The 27,393-nt window shown below is 40.6% G+C and overlaps 1 protein-coding gene across 1 annotated transcript in view; it reads right to left on the bottom strand.

The window, feature by feature from the left end:
- Positions 1-27,393, bottom strand: part of RELN (reelin) — a 240,218-nt gene that overhangs the window by 42,186 nt on the left and 170,639 nt on the right. Inside the window, exons 29-41 of the mRNA XM_005423559.1 lie at positions 23,400-23,557; positions 22,287-22,494; positions 16,874-16,950; positions 14,610-14,768; positions 12,489-12,677; positions 11,552-11,825; positions 10,127-10,267; positions 9,857-10,034; positions 8,375-8,459; positions 5,578-5,760; positions 4,044-4,215; positions 3,862-3,964; positions 1,238-1,467 (exon numbers count right to left, since the gene is read on the bottom strand). Of these exons, the coding sequence (XP_005423616.1) occupies positions 1,238-1,467; positions 3,862-3,964; positions 4,044-4,215; positions 5,578-5,760; positions 8,375-8,459; positions 9,857-10,034; positions 10,127-10,267; positions 11,552-11,825; positions 12,489-12,677; positions 14,610-14,768; positions 16,874-16,950; positions 22,287-22,494; positions 23,400-23,557 (2,157 nt within the window). The remainder of the gene's footprint in view (positions 1-1,237; positions 1,468-3,861; positions 3,965-4,043; positions 4,216-5,577; positions 5,761-8,374; positions 8,460-9,856; positions 10,035-10,126; positions 10,268-11,551; positions 11,826-12,488; positions 12,678-14,609; positions 14,769-16,873; positions 16,951-22,286; positions 22,495-23,399; positions 23,558-27,393) is intronic.

The raw sequence follows: 27,393 nt of genomic DNA, 5'->3' as shown, positions 1-27,393 counted from the left end.
GTAGATTCTGGTGGAGAAATCCCCCTTCAGCCCTCTGGCCCAGTGATTTAATGCACTGAATGTAAACTACTCTGCACTGCTGGGCTTGGCTGGCTGTCAGCCATGGGCTCCTGGCCTGGTGTGTTGGGGAAGGAATAGGAAGGAAGGTAGAAAAACAGGATAGAAGCACTCAGGAACAGGGGACTAAATCAAAATCCTGGAAGGTTTAAATGAGTTAGGAGTTTGCACAGTCAAAATTTTTATTTGGAAGAATGCATTGATGGTTGCCTAAAGGGTAAAATAATTCTTTTGCAGAAAACCAGGAAGTACAAGTGAGCTGCTGAAAGAGATGGTTACCTATTGCATGCTTGAAATGTTAACTGTCATAAACCAGAAAACTCAAGTTTAAAATTTAAACATTTCCTTAAATTATTAAACAATCAGTCTTTCCAAACTTGGTTCTTATTCCTTATATAGGTCTTTTCATACTTTCAGAGCACATATGGGGTCATTTATTTAGTGGAGGACCCATTGACTGCAGTAGTTTCATAAATACTCAGTCTCATAGCTGCACAGACTCATAAAGTCTCATAGTTGCATAGCTCATTTTCATTCATACATGCTACAGTTTAATCATTAATGGTGTGAGCTTTTACATAAAGTGAGTTGATGCTAGATGACAGTTATTCCTGAAAAAGTAAACAGTTGGGTTTTTACTTTGAAAAGTTACATATTACTGTGCCTGCTAGCACATATTGTTTTTCTATGCTGTGTTATCATCCAGCCTGATTGACTGAGACATTATTTAGATCAGACCACTTCTTTATACTGAATTGGAATTAAGCTTATACTAGCTCACATTTTACTGCATTTTTCTTATGAAGCTCAAATTTCATGCAAGAATATCATCAGTGAATTGAAATGGCTGATGCAGCTCTGCAAAGAACACTCAAAGCACGCTAAGAACAGTCAGTTTTGTGTTAATTTCAACAAACAACTCCGTTCTATTAAATTATCACTAATTAAATATATAGGTAATAGGAAGTTGCCTGTGGTTATTCTACATCAGCATTAGGCACAATATGATGTGGGGAATCACCTGAACACCAGCTAACATTCAGGGCCAAAAGCAGAGAAAAATTGGTCATTTGGTCTGCTCTAGTGCTGCAGTTCTTATGCACCACCCTTGTGCTGGGTGAAAAACAGAAATAAAAGCAAAGCAAAAGCAGCTGGGCGGGAACAGGAGCTGGACACTTACCCACAGAGGTGCAGCTTTCCAAAGTGAATGACCTCCCTCCTCCAGCCCTGGGTAGTGCCTGCATAGTAAGTGCTGCTGGGGTGATGCTCGGTGGAGCAGAGGGAGCTGAGGTGGCTGCTGCTGCTGTAGCACAGGGGCAGCAGCAGGTGCCAGGTGGCCCCCAGGTCTCGTGAGAACTCCAACTTCACTGGGTCAGCAGAGGAGCTGTCAGTGGTGCAGCCAATATTGATCTGGGGGCCAAACACAGAAGGTGACACAGGGCAGACTGTGGGACCTCCAATCATTCTTCAGCCTCCCCCACCGGGTATGGTATTTGTTTATTCCAGGAAAATGGAGATTTGGGGACCCACTTAACAACAGGGATGATGCACTCAGGACATGCACATGAACAGGAACTCTTGCACATTGCTCTCCTGTCCAGGAGTATATCACACCATGGGTTATGATAAAATGAATGTGATAAGAAGTCCCCAATAACTTCTACCTAGAGAAAACCAAAGTTAATTGGGCAAATCCGAAAGGAGAGCTGCTAACATTGCTGGAGTAAATGCACCAGCTCTTGCAAGCCTCTGGCAGGTACTGAAGTAATAACAGCATCAAGAAAATGTGCATTATTAAAAGCAGAAATATTAAAACAAAAGGTGAAGCATTAACATTTTGTTAATGCTGAGCTGTTAATTGCTGAGCTGCACTATGATCCTCTTTTATGTTACATATAAAAAAAAGCTTATCACCTTAATATATTCAGCTTTCACACTCACTACCTATTTGTTCATGTATAATGGCAAAGCCCTAGAGCATCATAGCTGGACTGGATTTAGATTCAATGTCTTAGTTTGGCAGTGTCAGACTTCTCAGGGTGTGCTCACGAGATTCCTGATATAAAGAACAGTAGAAAAGGCAGAACATGAAAACCAGTCCTACTACTAAAAAAATACCGACTGTTTAATACAGAATCTGAGACAATCAGTGCAAGTTAGTTTGTTTTCCTGTTACACTGATATTTTGATCTTCTTATAATTTCAAATTGCTTCTGTAAAAGAAGACAAATTAGTTCTTTACAGAATGCATGTCATATAAAGCAAGATGTACTGTACTTACCACTCAACAAATAAAAACCAATTGCTGATTGCAAAGCATTAAAACTATGTAACATTTCAATATTTTTATAGATATTTTTAGCAAAAAAAAGTGTCTTTGTAGCATTCTGTTCTGTTAAGAAAATCTATTTGTTTCTAAAACACAGTAATGCTTAGAACTGTGCATGAATGTTGAAAGTGTATCCTACATTGAATTTCCTTCATCACTCTTCAGTGCACATGAGTCCCATCAACCTACATTTGACTAGAAGGGTTGTCTACTCATCTGGAAGCTTAGAGAGATGCTTGACCCAATATAGGTTTTGACTCTTGAGACACAGAGAGAAACTACTGCATTATGCATAACTCCTTCATTTACACTAATGTTCTCAAAAACGTGAGCTGAAAATGATGTTCTTACCACATATGGAAGTAAACATGTAGATTTTATGAGTTAATGCTATCAAGGCTTATGAATATCTTAAAGTCATCTCAAACATTTTTGTTCTACAGGCTGTAATCTATATTTTAAAAGAGGAAATGGTTTGCATTCAATAATTTATGAATTAGTTGCATGACAGATTGAAGAGTGCATGAGTACACAGCTAAACCTAATTTTCTTGGAAAACCCTTAGTATCATTTTAGTAATTTTTATAAACTCCTATCATTTGCTGATTATTATGTAGCTCATATTAATGCAACAACAAGCCACATTGTTGTTAAAAGCAGCCTGGTAACTGTGGCACAGCAATTTACGTGCCAGATTATTTTCCAGTTTCTTAATGACAATATAACGACCTCTCTAAACTAATAAATACTAACTGGTTACTCCCATCAATAGCTGCCCCAGGCAATGCACAGTTTAGACTCTAGGATAAGTCAGAAACACAGCTTAGTTTAGACTCTGTATTGTCACTGGGGTACCTGCTTCCACTGAGAGTATGAAACACAGAAATATGCTCCTTATTCATGAACTTTCTTTAAAAAAGAAAATGGGATTACTTCAGGCCACGATAGCCAAAAACCAGCTTCATCTAGAGCAGCTATGATGTGGGCAGAAGCTTGTCTTTGAGAGAGTACACCAGTTAAGCCTGATAGGAAAAATTTCCTTCCAGCAGGTAGGAAAAATTATTTTCTACTGTCACAGATGAAGTTGTAGCTCTCCACTGGTGAGCTTGTAGAAATGCTTACCTGGAGCAGGCTGTGAAGTGGCAATTTGGACTCTCATTATATTTTGCTCATTCTCTTGCCTGCAGTCATGACTCTCCAATGCACAGGACATGGACTTTAATGCTATCAGTGCAAGTGTACAGGCATGGACAAAGTAGTAATTTAGACAAGAAAGTAGAAGGCAGAAATTTCCCTTAGGTGTGCATTAAAGGCATCATGATACATTCACATGAGGGAGGGTAATGTCAAATCAATTAGAGGGGAAATTGGACAGGTTTCTCTGTTTGGCAATCAGAACAGCTGGGCAAATTCACCAGGGCAGAATATAGAAGAACATGAAGCAAAAGGCAAAATAACTTTCTGAGGACAAGTACCTCAAATTGGATGATAGTATTTTCATTGACACTCAGGTCCCTTGTGGTAATGGAGTGCTCTCCAACTTCATTTGAAACAAACACCATAGCTGAATCTTCTTCCCTGAAAATCAAGGAGAGGAGTGCTTTAGGCTCACTTTACAAAGTCACCTCTTTCTCTTGTATTCCTGAGAGAATCTTACGGAGCTCTTTTAGATGAATATGGGCAATAAAGCCCAATGTTTCCACCAGGATAGAAAAACCAGTTGTCCTCTTTAGGGCCAAAGTCAAAGGTATCCAAAAGGATAATAGGATTCTTCAGGTTATTTCCATCAATAATGAAGTCATCAATAATCCAGATTTCTTCTTTTTTGCCTACAAAGAAAACGGAAATATTCCTATTAAGACCTAGTACTAATATTATTAGAGAGCAGAACAGCAGCCAGTATTTATGGATTATGTGAACAGGAGGGTGCTAAAAGTGTGGGATCACTATTTTCACTTTCCATGAAAATAGTTTCCATACCGCTTTCCAGCTTAACCTTATGGAATTAACTTTTATTCCCTAAAATTTATAGAAGCCACAGCAAAACAAAGAGTGAAAAGCAATGGGTGTTGAACAATTATCTTCTATTTAAATCATATTTACCTTGAAATTCTGTCATTGTCTTCTTCAATTAAGAATCATCTAAATGAATAGTTGCTACACAGTCAAAGCAGCCTGAAAGTGCAATTTCATTCTACATCCTTGCACTCAGCAGCTTGTTTCTGCCTGGGAGGAGTGCTTCCATAGGGAAGGAAACTCTGAAACTCCTTCTTTCCAATGGATTATGTATTCATATATATCAGAAAACTGGCATTCTCCAACTGAAGAGGAAGGATTAAATTGACAGATCTTCTGTGCAGCGTTTTTTCCTTCATCTAAAAGTGTTTGAGTTCATCAGAGAAAAGTTTAGATAATTGTTTTAGGCAGGACATGTCAGAAGAATGAACTGAAACAGGATTGTCAGGACCAGATTTGAATTTGCTTTTTTTTTTGTTAGGGGTGTGCTAGGAATTTGCCTACATGGAATAAACTGTTGCTGAATCACCATGTTTAAATGATTGCTGGAATTCTTTACAGCTGTTAATGTCAGTTTCTGCTTGGAACCGTGCTCAGAGTAACTGAGAGCAGAGAAGAGCTTCCTTCAGCTGGCACATCTCCTGTAATCAGGAGGAAGGAGCTGTGTTCCTCTTGTGGTTTTCCAGTCCTTTACAATTTAATCAAAAGATTAACTGCTCACTACATACTCTTTCTAAATGGGTTTTTAATGCCTAGTTAATTCTGACTAAGGTAGGCCCAGTTCCCATTTACACTTGGGACACTTTTGTATAATTGGAGCATCCTAATGGGGCCTCAGTGTGAGTGAGAATCATGGCCATTAAATATAATGAGAAGAACCTGAGTGAAGTTAACTTTATTGGTGTTTCTTGATCTCCCACTCCCTCCAGGGCCAAAGCTGATGCTTTTCTGCACACAGTCCAGGGATATCAGGTGAAGGTACTTCACTTTAAAGCATTCAACCACTTTTTAAGAACAGCAAACATAATCCTGCAGTAATTCTAATTGCAGGAGTTCAAACACAAAACCCCCACGATTTAAGAGTCTAATTGTTCAGTTCAAGAAATGCACTTTCTTAGAGAGGCTGAGCTGTGCCAGCATGGACCTGGCCTCCCAGGGGTGTGTCTTTTCCTCACCATTGTTGTAGGGCTGCCAGAGCCTGAAGCGTGTTGCGTTGCTTTGGGCTGCGTAGGGCAGAGGGACGTTGATAAAGAGCACATCTGTAGTCTGGGTGAAGTAAAACTCATCGATCAGGTGCCAAGTGATGCCACCATTGATAGAATATTGCAGCAGGATGGAATGAGACCTCTCAGGGGTTCCTGGAGCATAAAGGACATGGATTTATATTCATTGAAATCCAGTAAGTTCAAGCGAGTATAAATGGAATTATGTTGCTCTGACATCCACTACAAAGTACGGGTTCCTTTAACAACAGCTTAAGCTATTGAGATGTTACATACACATTGTACACATATGACTTTCTGTGCTTACCCTTGCTTGTTTGTCTGCAAAATGCAAATGAAATAGGGCCTAAATTTACACTACTGTTCATTATACACACAATCATAATTAATTACTTACATAAGAAGCTATCTCAGCGTTATATTTTTTGAGATTAGAACATAGCAGCTTCTTCTACTACAAACATATTCCAGTAATACAGTATTTATTTGCTTGTTTTGTACAGCTACAAGACATTATCATCACCATCTGTAGCACCCAAGATAAAGACTCACTCCCTATCCTCATAAATTTATGAGTCTATGACTCTCACTGCAGACACTGGGATCAGGATATTCATGCCCAGAAATAACATAATTGATGGAGAGCACTGAGGATATTTATTAGCATGTTTTAACAACAACAAAGCAATATTCTGTGCTTTAAACTGGGCCTAAAAGTCAGTGGAACTGACAGTAAAATTTGCATTTTCTAACTACCAGCTCCTCCTATTTTTTTTTCCTTAGAGCTTTACAGAGTAAAAAACAAAAGCTCTTTACAGCCCTAGTTATTAACACATGCTAATTAGAGCCCAGCACTCATTTTTGATGCTGGTTTCCATACACAAGCTCAGCCCCCAGCCTCTATTTGGCCTGTGCCTAACTTGCTGTCCAGGAATACCAGTGTCCGAGTGATGGCATCTCTGAACTGAGGTCTCAGACAAATTTAAACTCTCTGCTCCCTTCATGGTGTGGCACAGTGATGGCATGTCCCCAAACACTCAGAAACCAGCAGAAGGAAAGGACTAAGGGACAGTTTCTTCATCCCTGACTCATGGTGTGTTACTGTGCAAGATTTTCCCTTGTTCTATTCTTAAATGAACCACATTTGCTGAAAGCAAAGTGCCTGGTGCAGATGCTCCTGCTCCCCTCTGCTCCAGTGCTAAGTATTCAACCATGGGCTGTGTAGCAGAGCAGGGAGGAGCTGTTTGCAGTCAGGAGCTGATTTCAGCTTATCTGTGGCAATTAACAGTAAACAACACACTGCTTTTAACACTCACAGCTGAGAGATATGCCCAGCTGTATCAATTTGCATTCAACGTTGGGGAGCTTGTTGGGACTGAGTCCTGGATCCAGCAGTAGGGCTAACAAGTAACACAGATTCAATAAGGAGCAATTTCTCCTGGGGTTTCATGTGGGTACTCCTTGTGGGTCAAGTGTCAAAATCCAGGCTTGAGCCTTTGGCTACTCCTGCCTTCAGAGCAATATTTTTACTCACTTTATTTTGTAATATTTTTTTCAATGGTCATATGAAGAAATATTACCAAGGCATAATTTTGTAAGAGAAGTCTTCACAAAGACTTTGCTTATAAACATGAAATATTTGGTATGTTATCATTTTGGGGGATATTATGCTTTTGGCTGTTACAGTTTTCTCTCTTTTTGATGAAGTACCAAACCCAGTAATAAATAGCCCAATATATATGATTAAATGTCCATTAAAGAAAATCAATAATTATTCAAAAAGAGCTATATTTTCACTCATCCATACACAGATTTGGCTAAGATACTTATTTAGTTAGAAAGAGAGGGTTCCAAACTATTTTCAGGCTGTTGGTAAATGTTGAGTCAGTTAGGGTCCAGTCCCAGAGCACTGAGCTTACCACAGAAACTATGGACATCTTCCTTAGACCAGAGTGAGAGGAGTTTTTCAGCATTCAGAGCTCACCCTGGAAGTGCCAATTCTATCATAAAATTTGGAGAAAACTTCTGAAATTGCATGGGAGTGGCTCAAACCTTCAAGCAGTTTCGTGGTTCTCCATCATGTCACTCCAGACTTGGATATAATTATTTTTTAAAGCCAAGGATGGCAGGGCCTTGGAGCAGGGTAAGACTGAATAATTGGCTTAAAAGTCCTTGTACTGGAGGAACCGTCACAGGTTATTTACAACAACGTGTAAAACTTGTCTTGCAAAGTCTGACTATTCTTTATATCAATTAAATAGAATTATGGAGTTTCAGTTATCTCCAAGCTACCTGCTAGGCAGTCAAATGGTAAGAGATTTTTATGCAGTAGACTGAAACTAGAAAATTAAAAACACTGTAGTTGACTATTAGTCACTTAAGTAATTTACTGTAGGCAAAATTTTATTACATTAAAAAATTGGACAAATAATTTTTCCCCAACATAATGGGAAATCTCTACAAAACCTTGAGCTCTTTTGTTTCTTTTCTGCCCAAAGACTTTACTAGCTGTGCTACTTTTGGTGATGCTACAGTCCACTTTTTCCTTAGGAGCTGCACAGACAACCATGTAGGCTGGGAGCAAGGTAGGGATGATGCAGAATTTCAAACAAGCTCTCATATAATCTACCATAAACTGCAGATCCCTACCATACACTGAAGTTGAAAATATCAATCTGTATTCTTTTCTGTGTTGCTACTGTGTACTAACAAAGCTAGAGAAGTGATAGTAAGTCAACAGTGATCTCACCTTTGGCAATAAATTTAAATGAAAACTGGATGTACACTGTATTAGTGCAGTCTAGATCTCTTGACACAAGCATTCTCAGTCCTTCCTGCAAAAACAGAATATACAATGTCAGTTCTCATTATTGGGTGTGTTCTGCAGCTAATTGCTGCTTGGCTGTTGTCTGCTTCTGCCTGCTGCTGGCAGCAAGAGGGGAAGTTCTCTGTTCCACACCTTTTCCCTGGTAGAAAATGGGGCCAGTGACAGCCTTGGCAAAGTGAGCCAAGGTATGACAGAGGTACAGCTACACAGTCAGGTACAGGCACAGTTACAGCTCACTCAGTTTGTGCTCTGAACCCCTGGGGTGTGATTGGATCTGCCAGCACTGACTCAGACATTGAGTCCAAGCTACTGCACTCATTTGTTGTGCAAACTGTACAGTTGCCAGGCACCCTAATTTCCAGGCAGGGACAATCCTCTCTAGGAGTTATTTTGTATATCTCACAACATATTTTGTACAAATATCCTCTTCTGAGGCAACCTGTAAGGAAAGGGAGCACACAGGAAACCTCACAGGGATCCTGAGTCCCTGTCCAGCTCGACTGATGAGCTCACTGTTGGGTGGATCCTGGGGCCACAGCCAGTCCCTGTTCTGCAGAGATCTGGCAAAAACCACCTCTCAGAGCTTCCCTCTTTCTCAAACCCATTCCCCCAAGGGAACAATCTGCAGGAACAAGCAATGCAAATTTTAGACAACTCACATCTTGTGATTTGGGATTTAAATAATCTAAAGAGGTTGAACTGGAGTCAAGCTTTTGCAAATAAATACTTCAAAGAACTAATTTGTACACTAAATATTACTTAAATATTACTTCTCTTTTTGGGGGGCATCTGAGTTCACAGTGTCAAATAAAGACTTGTGTGAGCTGAGAATTTGTGTTCTTGTGAACAAAAGCCTATTATTAATTTTGTTAAGAACAGAAAAATTCAGAAAATATATTTCCTGGCCTTTTGAAATCTACAGTCAACAAAAATAAGTCTTTAAAGAACTAGAATTCTATCAGAATGATAGAATTGAGTAAAATACAGGCAAACTACATAAACATTGATGACACAGACTACAGCCCTGACTAATTTGTATTACTCAAAATATTAAAAAGCCAATCAGGACACTTCAAGATGATTGTAATGTGTGCCATATTTCCAAATAGTTCACCTCAAGAATCTCAGTGTAGAGTTTCATTCTTTTGCTCTGGTGTTCAAGGAGGAGTTTATACCACAAACAAAATAATACACAACCAAGAGATGAAACCCATTTGTTCATAAAAAAACAACTGTGGAAAACATGGTGCATGTTTAGGGTAGGAAAAGACAAGAAAAATGAAAATGTCAAATTCTAGCTAAGACTTCAATATAAACATATGTGGCTAACACGAGAAAATTTACTTTCTATTTTTGACTCTACTGGTTTTCATTATTTGTTTTTCAATGTAAGTAATCTCTGACCCCTTTGAAAATGAGAGCTGTTCCAGACTTGATGGTGTCACCATTCAGGTTTCCCCTCTCAGCACCGTAGACTTCAGGCCAAAGGTCTGGATGCAAGTTACCATTGAAATCATCCTTCAGGACAGATGGCAGAGGAAGGACAGGGACACAGTAAGGACCTCCAAACCCTCTGTCACACCTAGCAACACATTGGGAAGAAAAGGTATTATCCATCTGGCCTGGATAAAACACATCCTTTCCATGAAGCATCTTCAGCAGTTTCCTACTCACATGCAATGGCCTGAATCACAGATGCCGTGCCCTGAGCACATCCAGGGGCATCCTGTAGCCAGGACCACATTATCAATGGCCCAAGAATCTACTCCAGAGGCATAGTTGTACTGAATCCATCTGAACCGTGTTCTGGGAGAGCTGTTAAACACACAGGAAATGTATTTCAGGATTTGAAATTCTGATCCACAAAATCCACTAAAGAAAATCCCACAGACTTCTGGAGAAAAGTAGATTAATAACCATGGCCCACTTATTTTGAAAAGATTAATATTCTAGTGGAAACTGGAAGTTTAAATTTCTCAGGTTAGTCTTTTAGGCAAAATTCCAGCATATTCTAAAGAAAGGTGCCCAAAGTGATGATCAAGAAAGAACATTGCTGAGACACTTGCTTATCAACAAAGGGGTTGAGCAGAAATTAGTAGTTCCATTAGCATTTGACAGCTCCATGTGTTGCTAGCAGAATGGAAACAATAAAACTGCATCAGTAAAGTAAGAAGTTATGAAAGTTCATTTATACTAAATGTTGTGTAAAGAGAAAAACAATGGATATATATGTTCTTATATATATATAAGAATGTATGAAAATATGCACATGCATACACACTGCTGTCACTGCTGACTGCCTTGTTGTCCTCAAATGAGGAAAGCGTTTTGGAGAAAAAACATTCTTTGGAAGATGATGTATGGCCCACTGGAGTGAGCTGTAGAATTGGAAACCAAGATGTGAACTCCAGGCCCAGTTCATTTCCTGTGTGTCCATTTTTACCACTGTATTTTCTGAGTGATGAAACGTACAGAGGTAATGTGTAGGGTGCTCTGAAGAATTAAAGAACTACTCAGAACAGTGGTAAGCAGTGTCATCATTACCTGTTGTTCCTAAAGTAGAGCATGGTTTTATTTAGAGAGATGGATGCCAGCACATCTGCCACATCCATTTACAGCCCTGTGATATCCTGAAGAGCTTGGCAGAATTCTCCCCCCGGTCAAAAGGGTGAAGGTGGCACATCCAGTGACATGTTCTCACTTACTGAATGCTGTGACTAACATGCCTGAATGTTGGGTGACAACTTAATGTGCAATAACAGAAAACACTAATGTAGGAAAGGATGGATCAGGGTATTTATTCTTGCTTCTTATTGCATAAACGTTAGAAAAGCTGGTTTAGCATTCTTGTTCTTACTGTCAGAAATTATAGGCAAGACTTAAGAATTCATTCATCAATGTTGTAACTTCCTTAAGTCCCTACACTTCACATTATAGCTGATGAAATATTTTGAAGTGAAATTTAAAATTCTGGTGGCGTGACAACACACATTTAAAAATTTAAAAGACATGCAGAACATTCCCAAGCTGGAGGATGTTTGTTCTAATTAGATCAGCAAAATCTTTGTCATGCTAAATAGCCAGAAGAGCAGAGCTCACTTGGTGGAGGGTGGGAGGTAGACAGTAACTCTCTTCCAGTTTTGGAATCTTTCTGAAGTGTAGATGGAGCTCTCGGTGTACTGCTGACAGCCGATGGTTGGGGGGACACACTCCTCTGTCACCAGGTGCCAGTCTCTCCCGTTGTTTAGGGAATACTGCAGGTGGACACTGTGGGAATTGCTATATGGCTTGCTGCAACCCATGCTCAGCTCAAACTGCAAGAATGTGGAGGCTGATACGTGGAAGTCCCAAGTCTCAGCGTAACGAGGTTTTCCTAAGCAAAGAGAGCAAAACAACAAATGCAACAACAAATGCAATAATAACAACAGATACAACAATAACAACAAAGTGTACCTTCAGCATATGCTTTCAATACTGTCATTCAGATTTGTTACCTCTATCTTCACCTTTTTCCAGCCTTCTCTTCCCTACAGATTTCTAAATACCTGGATTTGTCTATTGTAGCCATGATATTTTCTGAAAAATCCTTTCCTTAGGATTTTTCCTCCTGAGAAGATGAGAGGCCTTAGGAACAAAATGTAAACATTGATTATCTGCTGCTGTGGAATGCAACAGGTGCATCTGTGATTGGTCTCATGTTGGTTGTTTCTAATTGATGGCCAATCACAGTCAGCTGGCTCGGGCTCTCTGTCCGAGCCACAAGCCTTTGTTATTCATTCTTTCTTTTCCTATTCTTAGCCTAGCCTTCTGATGAAATCCTTTCTTCTATTCTTTTAGTATAGTTTTAATATAATATATAACATGTAATAACATATCAAGCCTTCTGAAACATGGAGTCAGATCCTCGTCTCTCCCCTCATCCTGGGACCCCTGTGAACACGGTCACAGTCTATACCTCTCATCTTGTAAAACTCGATTGTTATGTAATTTATAAAATAGACTCATACAAAATGTAGTAACGTTTGATGACACATACCAATGTTTTCACTGAACATCAGAGCTGTATCCATAGACAGGCAGTCGATGTCTACTTGACCTCCTTGTATTCTGTACCAGCTTGCTTGTAAATCCACAGTTCCATCAAATTTATCCTGGAAGCCGGTCTGAGAGCTGTCATTCATCCCTATGAGCACATCATCCAAAGCCCACTGAGCTGAATGCTTCCCTACAAAAACCAGAGCAGACAGGTTAGAGGAGTGCCTGTAAGTTGTTCTTAATGCCCATATTCTGTGTTCACTCAGTGAGCAGTGCTCAATCACACAGACTGAGTGCTGTTAAACAAGACTAAAACATTGCTCAAGGATGCACCTGGACTCTAGAGCGTGTTTCTATTACAGATCAACACAGGTATTTCCCTCTTAATTTCTTTAGCTTCAGTGCCTTTGCCATATGCTCTCCCTCTGTTTGGATGAGATACTCCCTGAGCCCCTAGATTGGGGATTTTCATTTTATGGGTCACAACCTTCCTGCTATTCCTCACAGCTAAATTGGAAAGGCTCTGTCTAGTTCCCAAAATAGCTTTTGTATGAAAGTGAATAGAACATGAAGGAAAATGCTGAAGGCTCTGCATATAGATAATATGTAGAGAAGTGCTCTTCTCTTTCCTGGAAACCTCTCTCCTCTTGCTCTCCAGCCTACAGGCATTTCACTTTCATCATCTCCAGCCCATTTCTTTGGCCTTCATTTCAATTCACCTTTCTACTGGCATGCTGAAAAGAACCTCTTACTGCACAATTGCTGCCCTCACAGGAGAGCAAGGAAAGCCTTTACCATAAGTTGTGAGCTTGCAGCAATGTGCCAGGACTTTTGCCTTACCACCAAGAGGAACGTGGGTCATGGCTGATAGGGCCACTCTGCACTAGGGAATGGCAGACAGAGGATAGTCCATGAAGGAACTAACATCTCTGATCAGAAGTGGTTGTCTGGCGTACGTGCCAGTGTGGAAGGTGATATCTCAACTTCCAGTCATAAAACCTTGTTTATACTGGGAGCCACAGGGCTGATATCAGTGGTCTTAAGAGTGATGACCCTCAGCAGGGACAGATGTCATCCAGGTGCCACCAAGGCAAGTATAGGGAGCAACATTGGTGGTGGACATTGCACCACTCACCAATGCAAATGATCATCACAGAGTGATGGTCTGTGGTGCACCAGCCATTGCTTAGCAAAGGAACTGTCTTCTTAACTAAATCACATCCCTCTTGTCTATTCTCTTACCTAGTGAGGACAATTAAGTCCAGCACATACAAGAAAATGTATGAATAAAATCAGCCATCAAAATGATAAATGATGTCTAAGAAACTGCATACCATAATTACCTGAATGTAAGCTATGTGCTTTGCTCCCCAAGGAATTGCTGTTGCAATGTACTTTGCTATATTTCTGAATATTGCCTTTTATTTCCTGCAGATCCAGGAGCTGCTGCCTTGTGCAAAGGTAAGACTTAATCTGGACACTTTTAATAGTGGTAATGTGCCCCCATGTGAGGTGGGAGCTCTCACAGTGGCTGTAGGAATCAGTCAGCACCAGGGTTTAACTTTCAGCTGAGGATGTGGGAAGTGGCTGAGTGGTTTTGCAGGGGCTGGGAAGCTGGGCTCTGGGACACTAGAAATGGTGGGAGGAGGGGGTCCTGTTCTGGAGTGTGGAGATATTAAAATAGTGAGATGGGAGCCACCAGGTAGGCAGATTCAAGGCCAAGTTATGCCTACACTTCCAAAACAGACTAAAAATGAGACGAAGAGTGTTAGCCATTTGGCATCCCAGGTCACTCTATACTCAGGTAAAAGCTTGGATCTTATTTAGGCTTTTTTAAAATGTAATTTTTTTCCTCCTCCTCCCTCCTGTCATCTCAGCATCTTTGATTGAAATTTAGCTCTTAAACAATTTTACTCTTAAGCCCACTCATCAGTTTGGTGCTACAAAAGAAAATCATGGCCATAAGGTGACTCAGGAAAGCCCAAATATTACAACATCCAACTGTTCAAAATACTGTGGTTCTCACGAGCTGAGGTTTCTGCCCAACCTGTCGATACTGAGCAGCACTGACATGTGGGTTGTGTAAAGCTGCTCAGTGAGTTTTTGGGATGTCCTTGCTTACCATGCTGTGGCTGCCACCAGCGGAAGGCGGTGGCAGGGGTCTTGGCCTCCCGGGGTAAGTCAATGGAGACCACCTGGGGCTCCAGGTACGACATGAAGTCCAGCTCCCGCAGCAAACTCCAGGTGATGCCGTTGTCATTTGTGTACTGAACAACCAGTCCTGGATTTAAAATGAGCAAGAGCAGTTAGTCAGACTGTGCAGAGCAAAGAGGGGGCAGTTCACCCTGTGCTCTGGACCTGCCACCTCCCACCCAGCACCCAGGCATGTGACATGTGCCCCACCCTTTGTGCAACTCCTGGCCCAGGAGCTTTTTGTGCACAAAGTCCTACTGCAAAGGTCTCGGGTTTCTGTGGTTGAGATGGCTCCCAAGGTATTAGAAAGTCCTTTTTTTCCCAGCCCTATGACAGAAGAAGTCGAGATTCGTCTGTTCTGCTTTTCAAGGTTGTTTATTTTCTCTTATCTATTACATTCTTTCTCTGAGATCTGTCCAGCAGGTTGGGTTGAGGCACACTGACCGCCCTTGGGGTGCTGTTAACTTTTTATACTATGAACTACATGTACTTTATTTACAATAATTTCCCAATACCTATCCCCTATGTTAGACAGTCTGTCTCTATTCTAAACCTATCAAAAAGTGTCACCATCCCAGCAGAAGATGGAGGACAAGAAGAAGGAGAAGGACAGGACACACCCAGATTCTTCCCTCTCGCTTCTTGAACCCCAATTCTAAAACCCCAAAATTCTACTTTTTCACCCTGTGACAAATTAACTATCATTCCACTCAAACTCTTGTGGCCTGTAACTCTTCACACAAAGTTGGTAATATTTTTCCACGGACTAAAATCGAAGGCACAGGTGTTTTTGACTCTGTGCCAAGGTCTCTGAGCCCCCTGGCAGGGTCTCGAATCACCCAGGGCAGCCAGAGGAATGTCCTGGGTCCCGACACAAAGGTGACCTGGCTCACCAGCTGCCACATGCCATCTTCACTGTTTTCACCAAACTTGAAGGATCAAATCTTTCATACCCTCAGGGAAACTGATGATCATACCACAGAAATGATAGGAATAATGTGATTTTCTTTACACAGTATTTATTTCATGTTGGGTATCCTTGCCCTTTGTGTGAAAGATTAAGTTATAATTCTGATAGCTGGGATTACAATCCTCTTGCTATGTATGCAAGCTCACAGGATCCTTGGAAATTAATTATCATAATATTTAGAAAATTTAAGATAGTCTTTGTATAATGGACACAGTATAGCAAATAATAGGACACAAAATAAGCCCAGCAGAGCTCATCAAAAGGGGTAATACAAGAAAGAAGCACCTGTGTATATTTCTTCTCTTAAAACTCTTTTATATTGATATATGTTCAAAGATAACATTTTTTTTAATGTCTTATATTGGTGCAAATGAGTGGAGAAACAAACTCTTGAGTAATCTGTGCTGCAAGATGACAGCTTTCCTCAGTGAGTGAGTCAATGTAAATGCCAAATATCAGGAAACAATCCACTGATGTTAAATACTTTTTACTGCGAGGAAAATTAAATTTTCTCATCTCTCATGTCAGTGGTCTGACTTCATGCAACTAGAACACAATCTGCTCCCAGAATGTTGATCCTTCCCAAACACAAGTATCAGTCCTCCACCACAGTAACTTTAAGCATGTGGATCAAATAAGAGAGGAGACATCTGGGAGAGATGAATTTATTCAGACTAAATAAATTTTCAGCTGCAACTTTATGATCTTGTGTTTTGGGTAAATCATGCATAAGCTTGTTTTGGAAGGCAATTTTTTGTTAGACCCACTGGTGTAGTTGAGAATATGAACAAGTTCTCGGGTACACAATTCTTCTTCAGATCAGAAATGGATTTTGCCCACTTTATCCTGAACTTGAATTTCATTCCTTTTGTTTCAGACCTTATGAAAAGTCCTGTGGACTTGTAAATTTACCTGTTTTCCAACACTATCAAATAGTTTAACACAAGCTATTACACCTTGCTTTGGAAATGTTGTCTTTCTTAGACCATCACAGCTCCCACAGTTACTCCTACAGATGGATCACCAGTAGGTTTGGTGTAACTAATTATAACTAGAAAAGTCCATCAAAAGTAAATAACTTTCTTCAACATTTATGAAAACTGAGGAGGTAATTGATTTATGTTAAAAAAAATTTTTCTTGATTTTGTAAAGGCAGCAAAAGGCAAAACCACTGCAGAAGATGCAAAATATAAAAGGCTTATAATAAAGAAAAGGGGCTTTACCTTCATTCCTGGCTCTTGGTCTGTTGCAGGAGTTACCAACACTCTTGCTTCCAAGTTGTACATAAAATTGAACTAGCCTTTTAAAAAAACACAGGATAAAAAAGAAATGTAATCATCTTCTGATAGCACAAGATCAGTCAGGATAATTTGCACCTCTTAGCTAATGGCATTTTCAGTTAGATCCCTATTCCAAGCTTATTGATAAAGCAATATTCCCAGAGAAACCAAACATGGTCATGGTAAATACTGAAAGACCCAAGACAGAACAAGGTGATGTGGTTTATTAATCTTGTGCCTAATAAATGTGTTTCTGAGTGAGTGTGAGAAGTTAGCAGTTCCATCTCCCACAAAAGTTGCAAAATCTCCATAGCAGGCAAAGCTGTTCCTTACATCAGATCTTACCTTGGCCTATTGTAACCAGAAATTGGGTGAAGCTTTAAAACTCAGCATTAGAGTTGTAATAAAATTATGATATCCTCCTTAATCACCAATCCTTTTTAGATCCTTAAATTCTTGATGTAAACAGTTTTCAGTGTAGTGAGCTCACTGAACATTTTGTGAAGCAAACCCTTTGATTTTGAACATATACATTATGGTTTCATTGAATATTCTCTTGTTTTCACACCATGAAATGGTGAAGAAAAATGTTCCTGAGCTGCTTTTCTTGCAACCTGCCCTGTACTCAGTGCTTTTATCACTTCCCTACCTTCTCTTATTCCTTTCTACTTTAAACCATGGCAACCATTGCATCTGAGTCTCTGCATGAACATATTTCCATGTCTTCAATTTTTCCCAAAACTACTTTCTGCAACCCTTCTAATGCCACAAAACTCCTTCAGACAGGATTGCTGGTTTTGTTGACAGAACTCTGGATTAGTCTGGAACATCCCTGTTTAGCAATATTTGAATTAAGTACTATTCCATCCTTGTGCTCCAAAATATTGTTATGTTTTGGTTTTTTTTCCCCAATCTGCAGTAATGCCATAGTATCCCTGCTGAGCTTGTGGTTATTATTGTGATTCTGTGGTTTTAGAGTAGTTTACATTTTCTCCTAGATACACACTATTGTGCTATATAACAACAATTAATTTCAATGTCCTGCTGCTCACTCCCCACATTTCACTGCATGTCTCAGGCATTCATCTGAATTTTACTAGATCATAACTAAGGTAAAGAGCATTGAGATGACTCAGAACGCCATCACCCCCTAATCTACACATTCTTCACAGGTTGCCTCCATTGCACACCAAAAACAGCACCTGAGCAGAGCAGAGCAACGGGACTCAACCCCACAATGGGATTTTGCATGCTGAAAGGTGGCGATGCCATTCTCCTCCTTGCTTCCTGGCCAAGTTTTAAATTAGGATGGTAGAAAATCAGGCCTCATTAATTCTATTGACATAGATAAAGTCCTTATTTAAAACATAGATTTTGAGGTGCATTTTTGCCACTCAAATAATTCTCCAAAAGGATAACTCTTATTGCTTTAGGGAATTTTGTCCTAATTTGCAGTAATTATGGTAAAACCACAGACAAGCTGCATCACTACAGCCAGAGCCAGTAAAATGCAGATAGAGCTCCAATTTCCCTCACCCACTGTTACATACACAATATCATAATCCTCCTCTAAATCCAGATTCTAAATCCAGCTGTATTCCAGTTCTGTTATGAAAATCTGTGTCTATTGTCTGAGATGTTTTGTATATCCATAGGGTCTAGGACAAGGCAGAATATCCTCATCAATCTCATTGCTAAGACAACCCCACAGACAGCTCTAGACAGTCAGGCTCACAGTACCACACCATTTAGCCAGGTAAGTTCTATTTGTTTGCTGCAGCTCTGTTGTTGGAGACAGTATTCAGGCAGTAAAACTCTAGACAGAAGCATCAGAGGTGAATAGATTTACAGTCCTGTGACAAATTCTTTTATTCTTGCCAAAGGAGAAGATCATTAAAAAGCAAAACCGAAGAGCAAAAAACCCTTTCTGCAGAAGGGTGAATCAGCCCATCTGATCTCTAAGTGTCTGACCCAGAACAGCTCCCTGAGATGGTTGCACAATCATTAGCAATTGAGTCTGTAAAGCAGATGGGAGCCAAATCAACTAACAAGCCAGATGTCAGCACTTGGAAAAAATATATGGATATTCCATGGTTTTTATCTAGATGCCAGGTAGGCACCATGTGCAAATGCTCCCACTGAACAGTAGTTAAGGGTGTCATAAGGGACAGGCCATCAAAATGAGAGGCAGCAGCTCATCAGCAACCACAATGCATCCATGTATCACACTGTCAGTCAGAAGGGTGGGAATACTGCAGTGAAATTGTGCCTTTGGTGTGTTGGGCCATGCAAGAGGAAAGGAATGGAGAGACTCCAGAGGGTTTCTGAAGTGTAGGGCAAAAAAAAAAAAGGTCTGGGTGAAATGAACTTTGACATTTACAGCTCTCTTAGTGCTATGTGACATTCTCCCAATATCTGGGAAAAAAAGGTGTAGTCAATCATATGAAGGAATAAGGAGGCAATGGGACAAACAAAGCTAAGATTACAAGACCACTTATTGTATATACTAATATTTGAGTAGTTTTTTATGGTCATTGGCTCCTAAGTACAAGCTTTAGTTTGAAATGCTTTTAGTGTGACACCAGGTGTGGCAGTGCCCTGTTGGGCTGCTCTCCTGAGCAGCACCACACACCTCAGGCTGGCAAATCTCAACCCCATGGACCATGCTGTGCTGGGGAGAGAAGGGTGAAAGGGAAAAGGGCCTTTGTACTTAAAAAAAAAAAAAAAAGAAAAAAAGAAAAAAATATCTATGTATTCCTTAAATAAAATTTACACTTCATATTCAAAAAGCAGTAACTGATAATATGGAACATGCATAGGTAGATCTGCAGGAATTCAGAATGAAAATAAAAATTTAGTGTCCTGTAATATTTGTCAATTTTTCTATCAGGCTCTTCCATGCATGATTTAACAAAACAAGATCCTAAATGGTCTAGGAAAACACTATTAACCTTAAAAATAAGCAGCTTAAAAATCTACTGCAGGAGTTTCAGCCCTCCTATTCACAACCCTCAATCCACATATCTAACAGTATGTCTTTCAAGACATGTTTTCCTGCTGTTTACTCAGCCACCAAAACCCCCAATCAAAAAACCCTTGCAAAAATAAAAGATAACTGTGCAGGGGCTAAGATGATCCCTAATAAGATAACTGAATTCTATGCATGGCATTACTGAATGCAAAAATACCAAAATGGGAAAAGTATTTCCCTTTAATCTCCCCTTTCAAGTGACATTAATTTTAGCTCCAATAATGACAAAAAATGTCTAGGCTGAGGAATTATTTTCTTTTTAGTGTATAGGCCTTTCAGTTAACCCTTCACACTCTCACAAACTTCATGTACCTTTGCTTCTAGAAAAAAAGACAGAGTTAATGTTACAGATGGCCTCAAACATTTAAGTGGGATGCATCTGTTCAGAGCAAGGTGTCTGTAGCTGAATGTCTAAGTTATACATGACCAACACAGGCTGGCTTACAGTTAATGAAAGAAAGAAATAAACAGGTGTTTGCAGAAGACAAACTGCTAGCTGCTCTTTAAGGATGAGTTGTGTTGCCCTTTTGAAGCAGCTATTCTCTCCTCTGAACACAAAAGCAGCCTGGGGTAATTGCTGTAGCCTAAAACGTCCATGTTCTGGTCAAGCAGCATCAGGTGGGTACTACCTTTGAGCACACACTGAAGAAAGCTAAAAATCCATGTTAGTCTCATTTGTGTTTGAGATGACCACTACTTTCTGTCTAGCAAACAGCCCAGGGATGTGGCTTCCAGCTTGAATCGTTCAAGGGAATTAAGCTGCTCACTGTGATGCTTACAAAAAAAATAGCTGATTTATTTGGCATAACAATCAGTTCCAGCAGGAGAGTAGGTCACAATGTGAGTACATGGTAAGAAGAGAGATTGTAGTTGCTCTTACCAAGTGTTTCTCTGGCCATTTATGTTTTTGGGACAGATTTAAGACACACAATAACCATATTCTTGCGCAGAACAGAAGCAGTGGTATATTAAAAACATCAAGAAAGAGCATTGCTCAGAATTTTAAAATGTCTTTTGCCTTTTAAAATGGTTCAAACTTTGCAAAAATGGAAAGCTATAAATATGAATATCTGACATTAAAAGTGGTTTCAAAGTAACTGTAAAACTAAAGGGAATACTTGGCTTTAAAAAAGATTTCTTCATGAAAAAGGAATAACTCAAAAACAGAGTTTTGAATATAGACTTCTTGAGGAAGTAGTCCAAACTACTTCCATTATATTGCTTCCCAGGATGAACAGCACAGGATTTGACGACAGTGGAATAAGTGCTCACATCTTCCCAGAGTTCCAGGGCAAACATGTACTTGTACAAAGCATATTTGTCAAACAATTAATTGGTTTAATTAGTAACTAATTTACATAATTATATAACTTTGACATGTATTTCTCAGACATGCAGGGGACAGAAGAAAGGTGGCTGCTGCAGTGCTGTGCAGTACCAGGGAGCCCCCAAACCAGCAGCCCCCACACTACACAGCCCTGCTTGCCTGAGCTGGAGTGATCACAGTGACCTCTGGCCAGTCTTTGCTGAGTGATCCCACAAATTCAATTATGGAGCAAATCATGGCATTATTACTCTCAGAGCAGTATTTGTTAGGAGAAATATCTGTTATTAAGCTAACTGCCAAAATTGTAGAGTGCTCAAGGTTTCAGGTGCCTAATCTCTCATGAGACTGGACAAAGCTGCAGCAAACTCCAAGCTAAATAGTGGTTAGAATTAACAGCCCTTTGTTCATCCTAATTACATTAATCAGCTAGGCAATTTGAGAGAAGAGGATAATTGCTACCAATGTAGCAGGATTCAGTAGCAGCAGGGCGAGAGGTGAAGGCTTGTTAGCCTCTTGGCTACACAGAAACAATTCACATTCCATTCCTTTGCACTTCTGACAAGTGGAGTAATTCACAACATCTGGCAAGGGAACAACAGCTCCTTGCTATGCCATCCTCATGCCTGCAATTCAACACAGTCAGAGGAAAAGGAGCTTTTCTCCCCAGCTATGGGCAGGGTCTTAGGTTTTGTGCATTCTCAAGACCCTTTCTTCTGCCTTAGGATACAATGCAAACTATCTTCTCAGAAAGATAGTGAGTTAATATTTTATTTTAAGCTGCTATGCCAATGTCTCTGACCTAAGCATTATCTTTCAAAAAAAGGAAGTAGTACACCAGAATGAACAAAAAAGTATTTTTTCTATCTTTCAGAGTTCTTGTAAAGGTTATGACTACCATAAAAACACATTTCCCACCTTCTCATATCCACACTTGCAGCTGGGCAGAACAGAGAACATGAATACACAGGTAATTTTGAGAAGCAGCACTGAGCACTGACCTGATATTTGTGGTGTCCAGGGGAACAGTCCTCGCCTCTCTTTTGCCAGGTCCATTGAAGTACAGAGATTTTCCATCGCTGAGCACACCACAGCCTGTCCCAACCTGACCTCCTGTTATCTTGTACCAGAGAGGGCTTAGCTTCCTCTCAAACCTGTCGAACATCTCACTGTGATTAGGCACATTGGACACACAGGTTCCATGTGATGCTTCAAGAGAAAACAGAAAAAGAGGGAGATGCTTTGCTGAAACGGTGTTGGACAGAGTAAGGGTCAGATACAGTGCACTGGCACACAGTTCTGTTGCATCTATCTGTGACAAAGCACCAGGCTTTTCTAGGAAAATGCCCTGATGACTGGATTGTACCTTTTTAAACCCGCTTTACAAATTTCTGTAGGAAGAATAAGCCCTCTTCCTCTAAACTCTAAGATGGCTTATTTCACTAGGTGAAAAACAGCCAAGCTTTACGTTGATAAGGCATTTTTTGCAAACAGAAAAACATTATCCTTCTATTTAATTTTAAACAAATTGAACAAAAGATGTTAGCCTATTGCTTTGTTGGTTAAGGGTTGAAAAGACTGCAGTGTGCAACCGGTTGTGTCAATCTTTTTTTTCCACAGGGTTTGCATTTTGGGTTTTTTTCCTATTTCAGCATAAAAGCCCCCAAAACCACAAATGAGCAGAATTTTCCACAGAAGGGCCTGTCAGAACATATGTTCCCTCCTGGTCCCATGCCATCTGATGGCCAGGGGACTCAAAAATGGCAACAATTCTTTTGAAGATGATCCAAAGGCTTTTAAGCAGACTTTTCAGTTTATAATATTTTATTTTGTTTTCTCTTTTATTGCTAGTCCCTTCCCATTCATACAGATGGTGAAATTCAAAGATTGTGCTTGCCAGAAACATCAACGGTGTCCGCTGCCTTCAGCTGCTCTGCTTTGCCTGTGCCGAATTTAATTTAACAAAACAAGAAAGATTCCTCTTGGCAGCCCATGCAATATATGTCATCATATATATTTTTCCAGAATACCGGAGAGGAAAAGCAAGCTGTCAGGTTTACAGGTTTAACTCAGCCAGTGCTGAGTGTAGCCCCCCCTGAGGAGGGCTGTGTTACCTGTGTAGCCCAGGTCGCAGAAGCAGACCCCCGAGACGCAGTCGCCGTGGCCGCTGCAGTAGCTGGGGCAGGGCTCTGAGATGTAGACGCCATCCAGGCCGAAGGGAGGCACGCTCTTGTGGGAGCTGCTCTCCTGGATCCAGCGGAATCGGGTCTTGCTGCAGAGAAAAAACGTTGGGGAAGATGAAACAGGAAAGCCTTATAAATATGATTGCCTGGCAAAAGATTTTGAGAATATGGAAACTATAAGCGAGATTGAAATGAAAGCAAGCTTTGAGATACCAAGCCTTTCTCTGGCCCATATCCATCAGTGCGAAGCCAAGAACAAATACATGGTTTTATCAACAACAGTGAATGATTAATGTGACCTTGAAGATGCTTTTTACTACTCAGTCCAACCTGACTAATTACATATCAAAATCCCTGAACTTCATTTCAGTTACTGAACAACTCGAAAACAATAGTATGGCTGGCTGAAGGTAATCCCCTTTTGATACGACAATACCCTCTGCTTGCAGACAGGTCCAAGGGGCAGAGCAGACCCTACTAGCTAAGCAGAAGGGGCCCAAGGAGAAGTTTTTAGGGTTTAAAATGTAACACAGTATAGTAATGTAATGATTCTTATAGGCTGTATGTAAATGCTATAGGATTTGTATCTTGTACTAAATCATCTAGCGAAAATTAGAATATTCAGCACAGAAGATTTATAGTAACGAGAACTTTGTCCTCTTTTACTCTTTTGTCCTCTCTCTTTTCCTCTTGCTCTCTCTCACTCTCTCTCTCTCTTTCAAGCTCCTCTTTGGAGCTCCTCTTTGGGGCCTGCTCTGAGCTGAGGCTGGCAGCTCCAAGCAGGGCCCTGCACCCAAGTTCCAAGACCTGGCTTCAGAGATCTCTCGTCTCCATCTGTCCCGACCATCCTACCCACCCTTGCTTCTATTGCTACTCCTGGCTTCAATAGCTACTACTTCTTCCTTAAGATTAAAAGGACCTTTTCCCAAATTAGCCATTTGCAAATAGGATGCTTGGATTTCTGTCATGCAACATTGCTTAAGAATATTTCTTTCAGACTTTTTGGCTGCATTTTGACTCCCTTTGTTTCTCTGGCCCATATCCATCAGTGTGAAGCAAAGAACAAATATATGGTTTTATCAGCAACAGTGAATGATTAACATGACCTTGAAGGTGCTTTTTACTACTCAGTCCAACCTGAAGTGCTAATTACATATCAAAACCCCTGAACTTCATTTCTTAGAGTATTTTTGAAAAGAACTCAGTGATGGCAGTGATGCAGAGTTTATTATGGGATTGTGCACTTTTGAGTAGAAAACCTTTAAAGTTATTTGGATACAAGAAAAAACGCCACTTTCTAAACAGAAGTAACCAGTCTGACTCATCAATCCCAAAGTTAAACATCCTGACAGTGAGATGGAGATGTGGTAGACCTGGTAAAACATGGATGAAGGAACAAACAATATCACTAAGAACTTGTCTAAGGCTGCTCAGCTGATATAGCTGGCCCAGAGACACATGATTGACAGTCCATCAGTTCATACTCTAAAAATCTAGTCCCAGATTTTAATGGCAGGGTTTTCAAAGGCACATACCCTTTCTTGGAGTGGCTGCAGATTCGTCCATTGAGTGGGGATGCCCCTAAAGATTAATCTTTGAGGCTGAGCAAGAAATTTGCCCACAGTCATTGTATGGGTGAGTAGGATCAATCTCTACTAAATAATAATTTTTGCTAGCTTTAATACAATTGCTTTGATACAATTGCTTTAATGTTGCTTCATAGAGTGCTATATTATAATAGTTGCTGTGGCTCCAATACTGCTTAGTAAATAATTCTGATTAAGATCTTCTTGTCTAATTGTTACCATAATAAATCAAAAATAAACATGTTTATATAAATGTATCTAGTTTGCCACCCTTAATCCTGAAGGACAACCTTGTGTAAAGGTTTAGTTACACCTGTATAATCCTTTACACATAAACCACTGACAAAGTCTAGGGCTAAGATTGGATCCAACTGCACCCAGGCTCCCCTCTGAGAAGGAGTTTAGAAAGCAGTGGGATTCTTTCTTGACCTCATGACTCAGTGGGAGGGCTTCCTTAATAAACTTTGTCAGAAGATCCTACTCTACCCACAACTCTGACTCACTGCATAGGAAATTTGTTGAAGAAAAAAGATTTTGGTTATTAATTTCCAGTCTTTAACTTTTATGATGCCGATCATTTTACAGGAGCTCCAGAGAGGGGAACAGACTTAAAATCTCCTTGCCAATATAATGGATTAACTAATATCTTCCTTGCTACTCTGCCTAAAAACCAATAAACCTATTGCTTTTTCTTTTTTGCTGTGCAGTGGGATTTGGTAGGTGGGTGATCATCACGCTCATGCTTAGTAGCAAATAATGAAATGGGATGCTCTCTGGTTAACCCATGAACCATGATTTCCTAAGTGGCCCGCAACAAACTCAGGTCTCAACATGCCAAGACATTCATTGCGGTCACAATACTTACATTTTTAATGTATTAGCATGAGCTTCTTATTCCTGATCACATTACTGCACATAATGCCAAACAGATTGCTGCTATTGATTCTGCCCTGCTTGTTTTGGGTAAATCAAATCAGCTGGTGTCAGATCTGTGCAACTTGGCACCTGCTTTTATTGGCTAATTACTGAAGAAAAGACAAACTTGTTATGGTACACACTGCTATTTCAAGTCCTTGCAGCAGAGGCACTGGCTCCCCGGCTACAAAATATGCCACACACTCAAATGGGATTCACAATGAGGGAGGAAGATGAGTCAGAAACCCAGAGACAGCACTAGAGAAGCTGCTAAAGGGCTAGAGGCAGGAGGACATGGCCAGGGGCCCGGTGGGGTGGTTGTGCTGGCAGTGCTTGGTGTATCCAACAAATCAGATTGGGATGTTTTACTGATGGAGTAAGATAGAGAGTAAGGGGAGTGAAGAACTTCACCCAAATCCTGATTTCAAGGCTTATTTGTGTCTTCCACCATCTGATGTTTTCTCACTTTTATTAATCTGAGGCTGAGGTTGTGCTTGCAGATGAGCACAACTACCATTCTTCCCTCCTTTGCCTCTGGCTGTCCCGGCTGCCTTCAGTGACACAGCACATTATGCATCAGCTCAAATACCTTGCTAAGGTTTCTTTGCCCAGTGGTAACTAAAATTAATCCTGTTCAAATGGCTTATTTAATTCATGTGACTTATTACTCTCTTGCTGGTGCCTCTGACCTAGCTGACATGGATAAAGACAAGGAAGGAATTGGTGTCAAATTAAAAGTGCTGGGTTCCTCGCTGCTTTTTAATTTAATTATTTATTATAGACCAATTTGAGGCCTTTAAAATGGAAAATTCTCACTGCTTGGGGCAGCATAGTATATTTCCCCCAGCTCTGCCATATTTTAACACTGCTTTTATTCACAGCTTTGCAACTTTTTCCTAATGTACCATTCCAGAAGCAGCTAAATCAGCTAATCCCTGTGTCCCACTGGCATCACTGGTTCACAACACACCGTACCTGGCTGCGAGTGACCTGGGGATAACAATGGTAACTCTTGTCCAGCCCTCAAAGTCCCTGGTGTGGTACACAGAGGGCTCGCTGAGCTCCAGGAGCCACCTGTAAGATCGTGTCTGGACGGGCTGTTCATGTCCAACCTGGCTGGCTGTGGACCCTCAGCCCACACGATCTCACAGGGACCAAAGCAAAAAACCAGAAGTGCTCTTCTCCACGTGGGGACCAATGTCCTCTGTTTATTGACTTGAGAACCACCAGATGGAAAAACCCGTGTGGGAAGAGGCCTCATGGGTCACGGCTAGAGAGGTTTATACCTGGGGAATGGGGGGCGGAGGAGGCCCATGGCCAATGGGATACCAGTAGGGAGGGATGAGGGGAGGGACTGACCAGGCAATAGATCACCAGAGGGTACTGGGGACAGGGGTGAGTGAGGGAGAAACCGTGTGATAGGA

The sequence above is a fragment of the Geospiza fortis genome, unplaced genomic scaffold, assembly GCF_000277835.1.
Source record: "Geospiza fortis unplaced genomic scaffold, GeoFor_1.0 scaffold424, whole genome shotgun sequence".
Lineage (NCBI taxonomy): Eukaryota > Metazoa > Chordata > Aves > Passeriformes > Thraupidae > Geospiza > Geospiza fortis.
The sequence above is the reverse complement of the archived record's forward strand: the minus strand, read 5'-3'. Positions and strand labels throughout refer to the sequence as shown.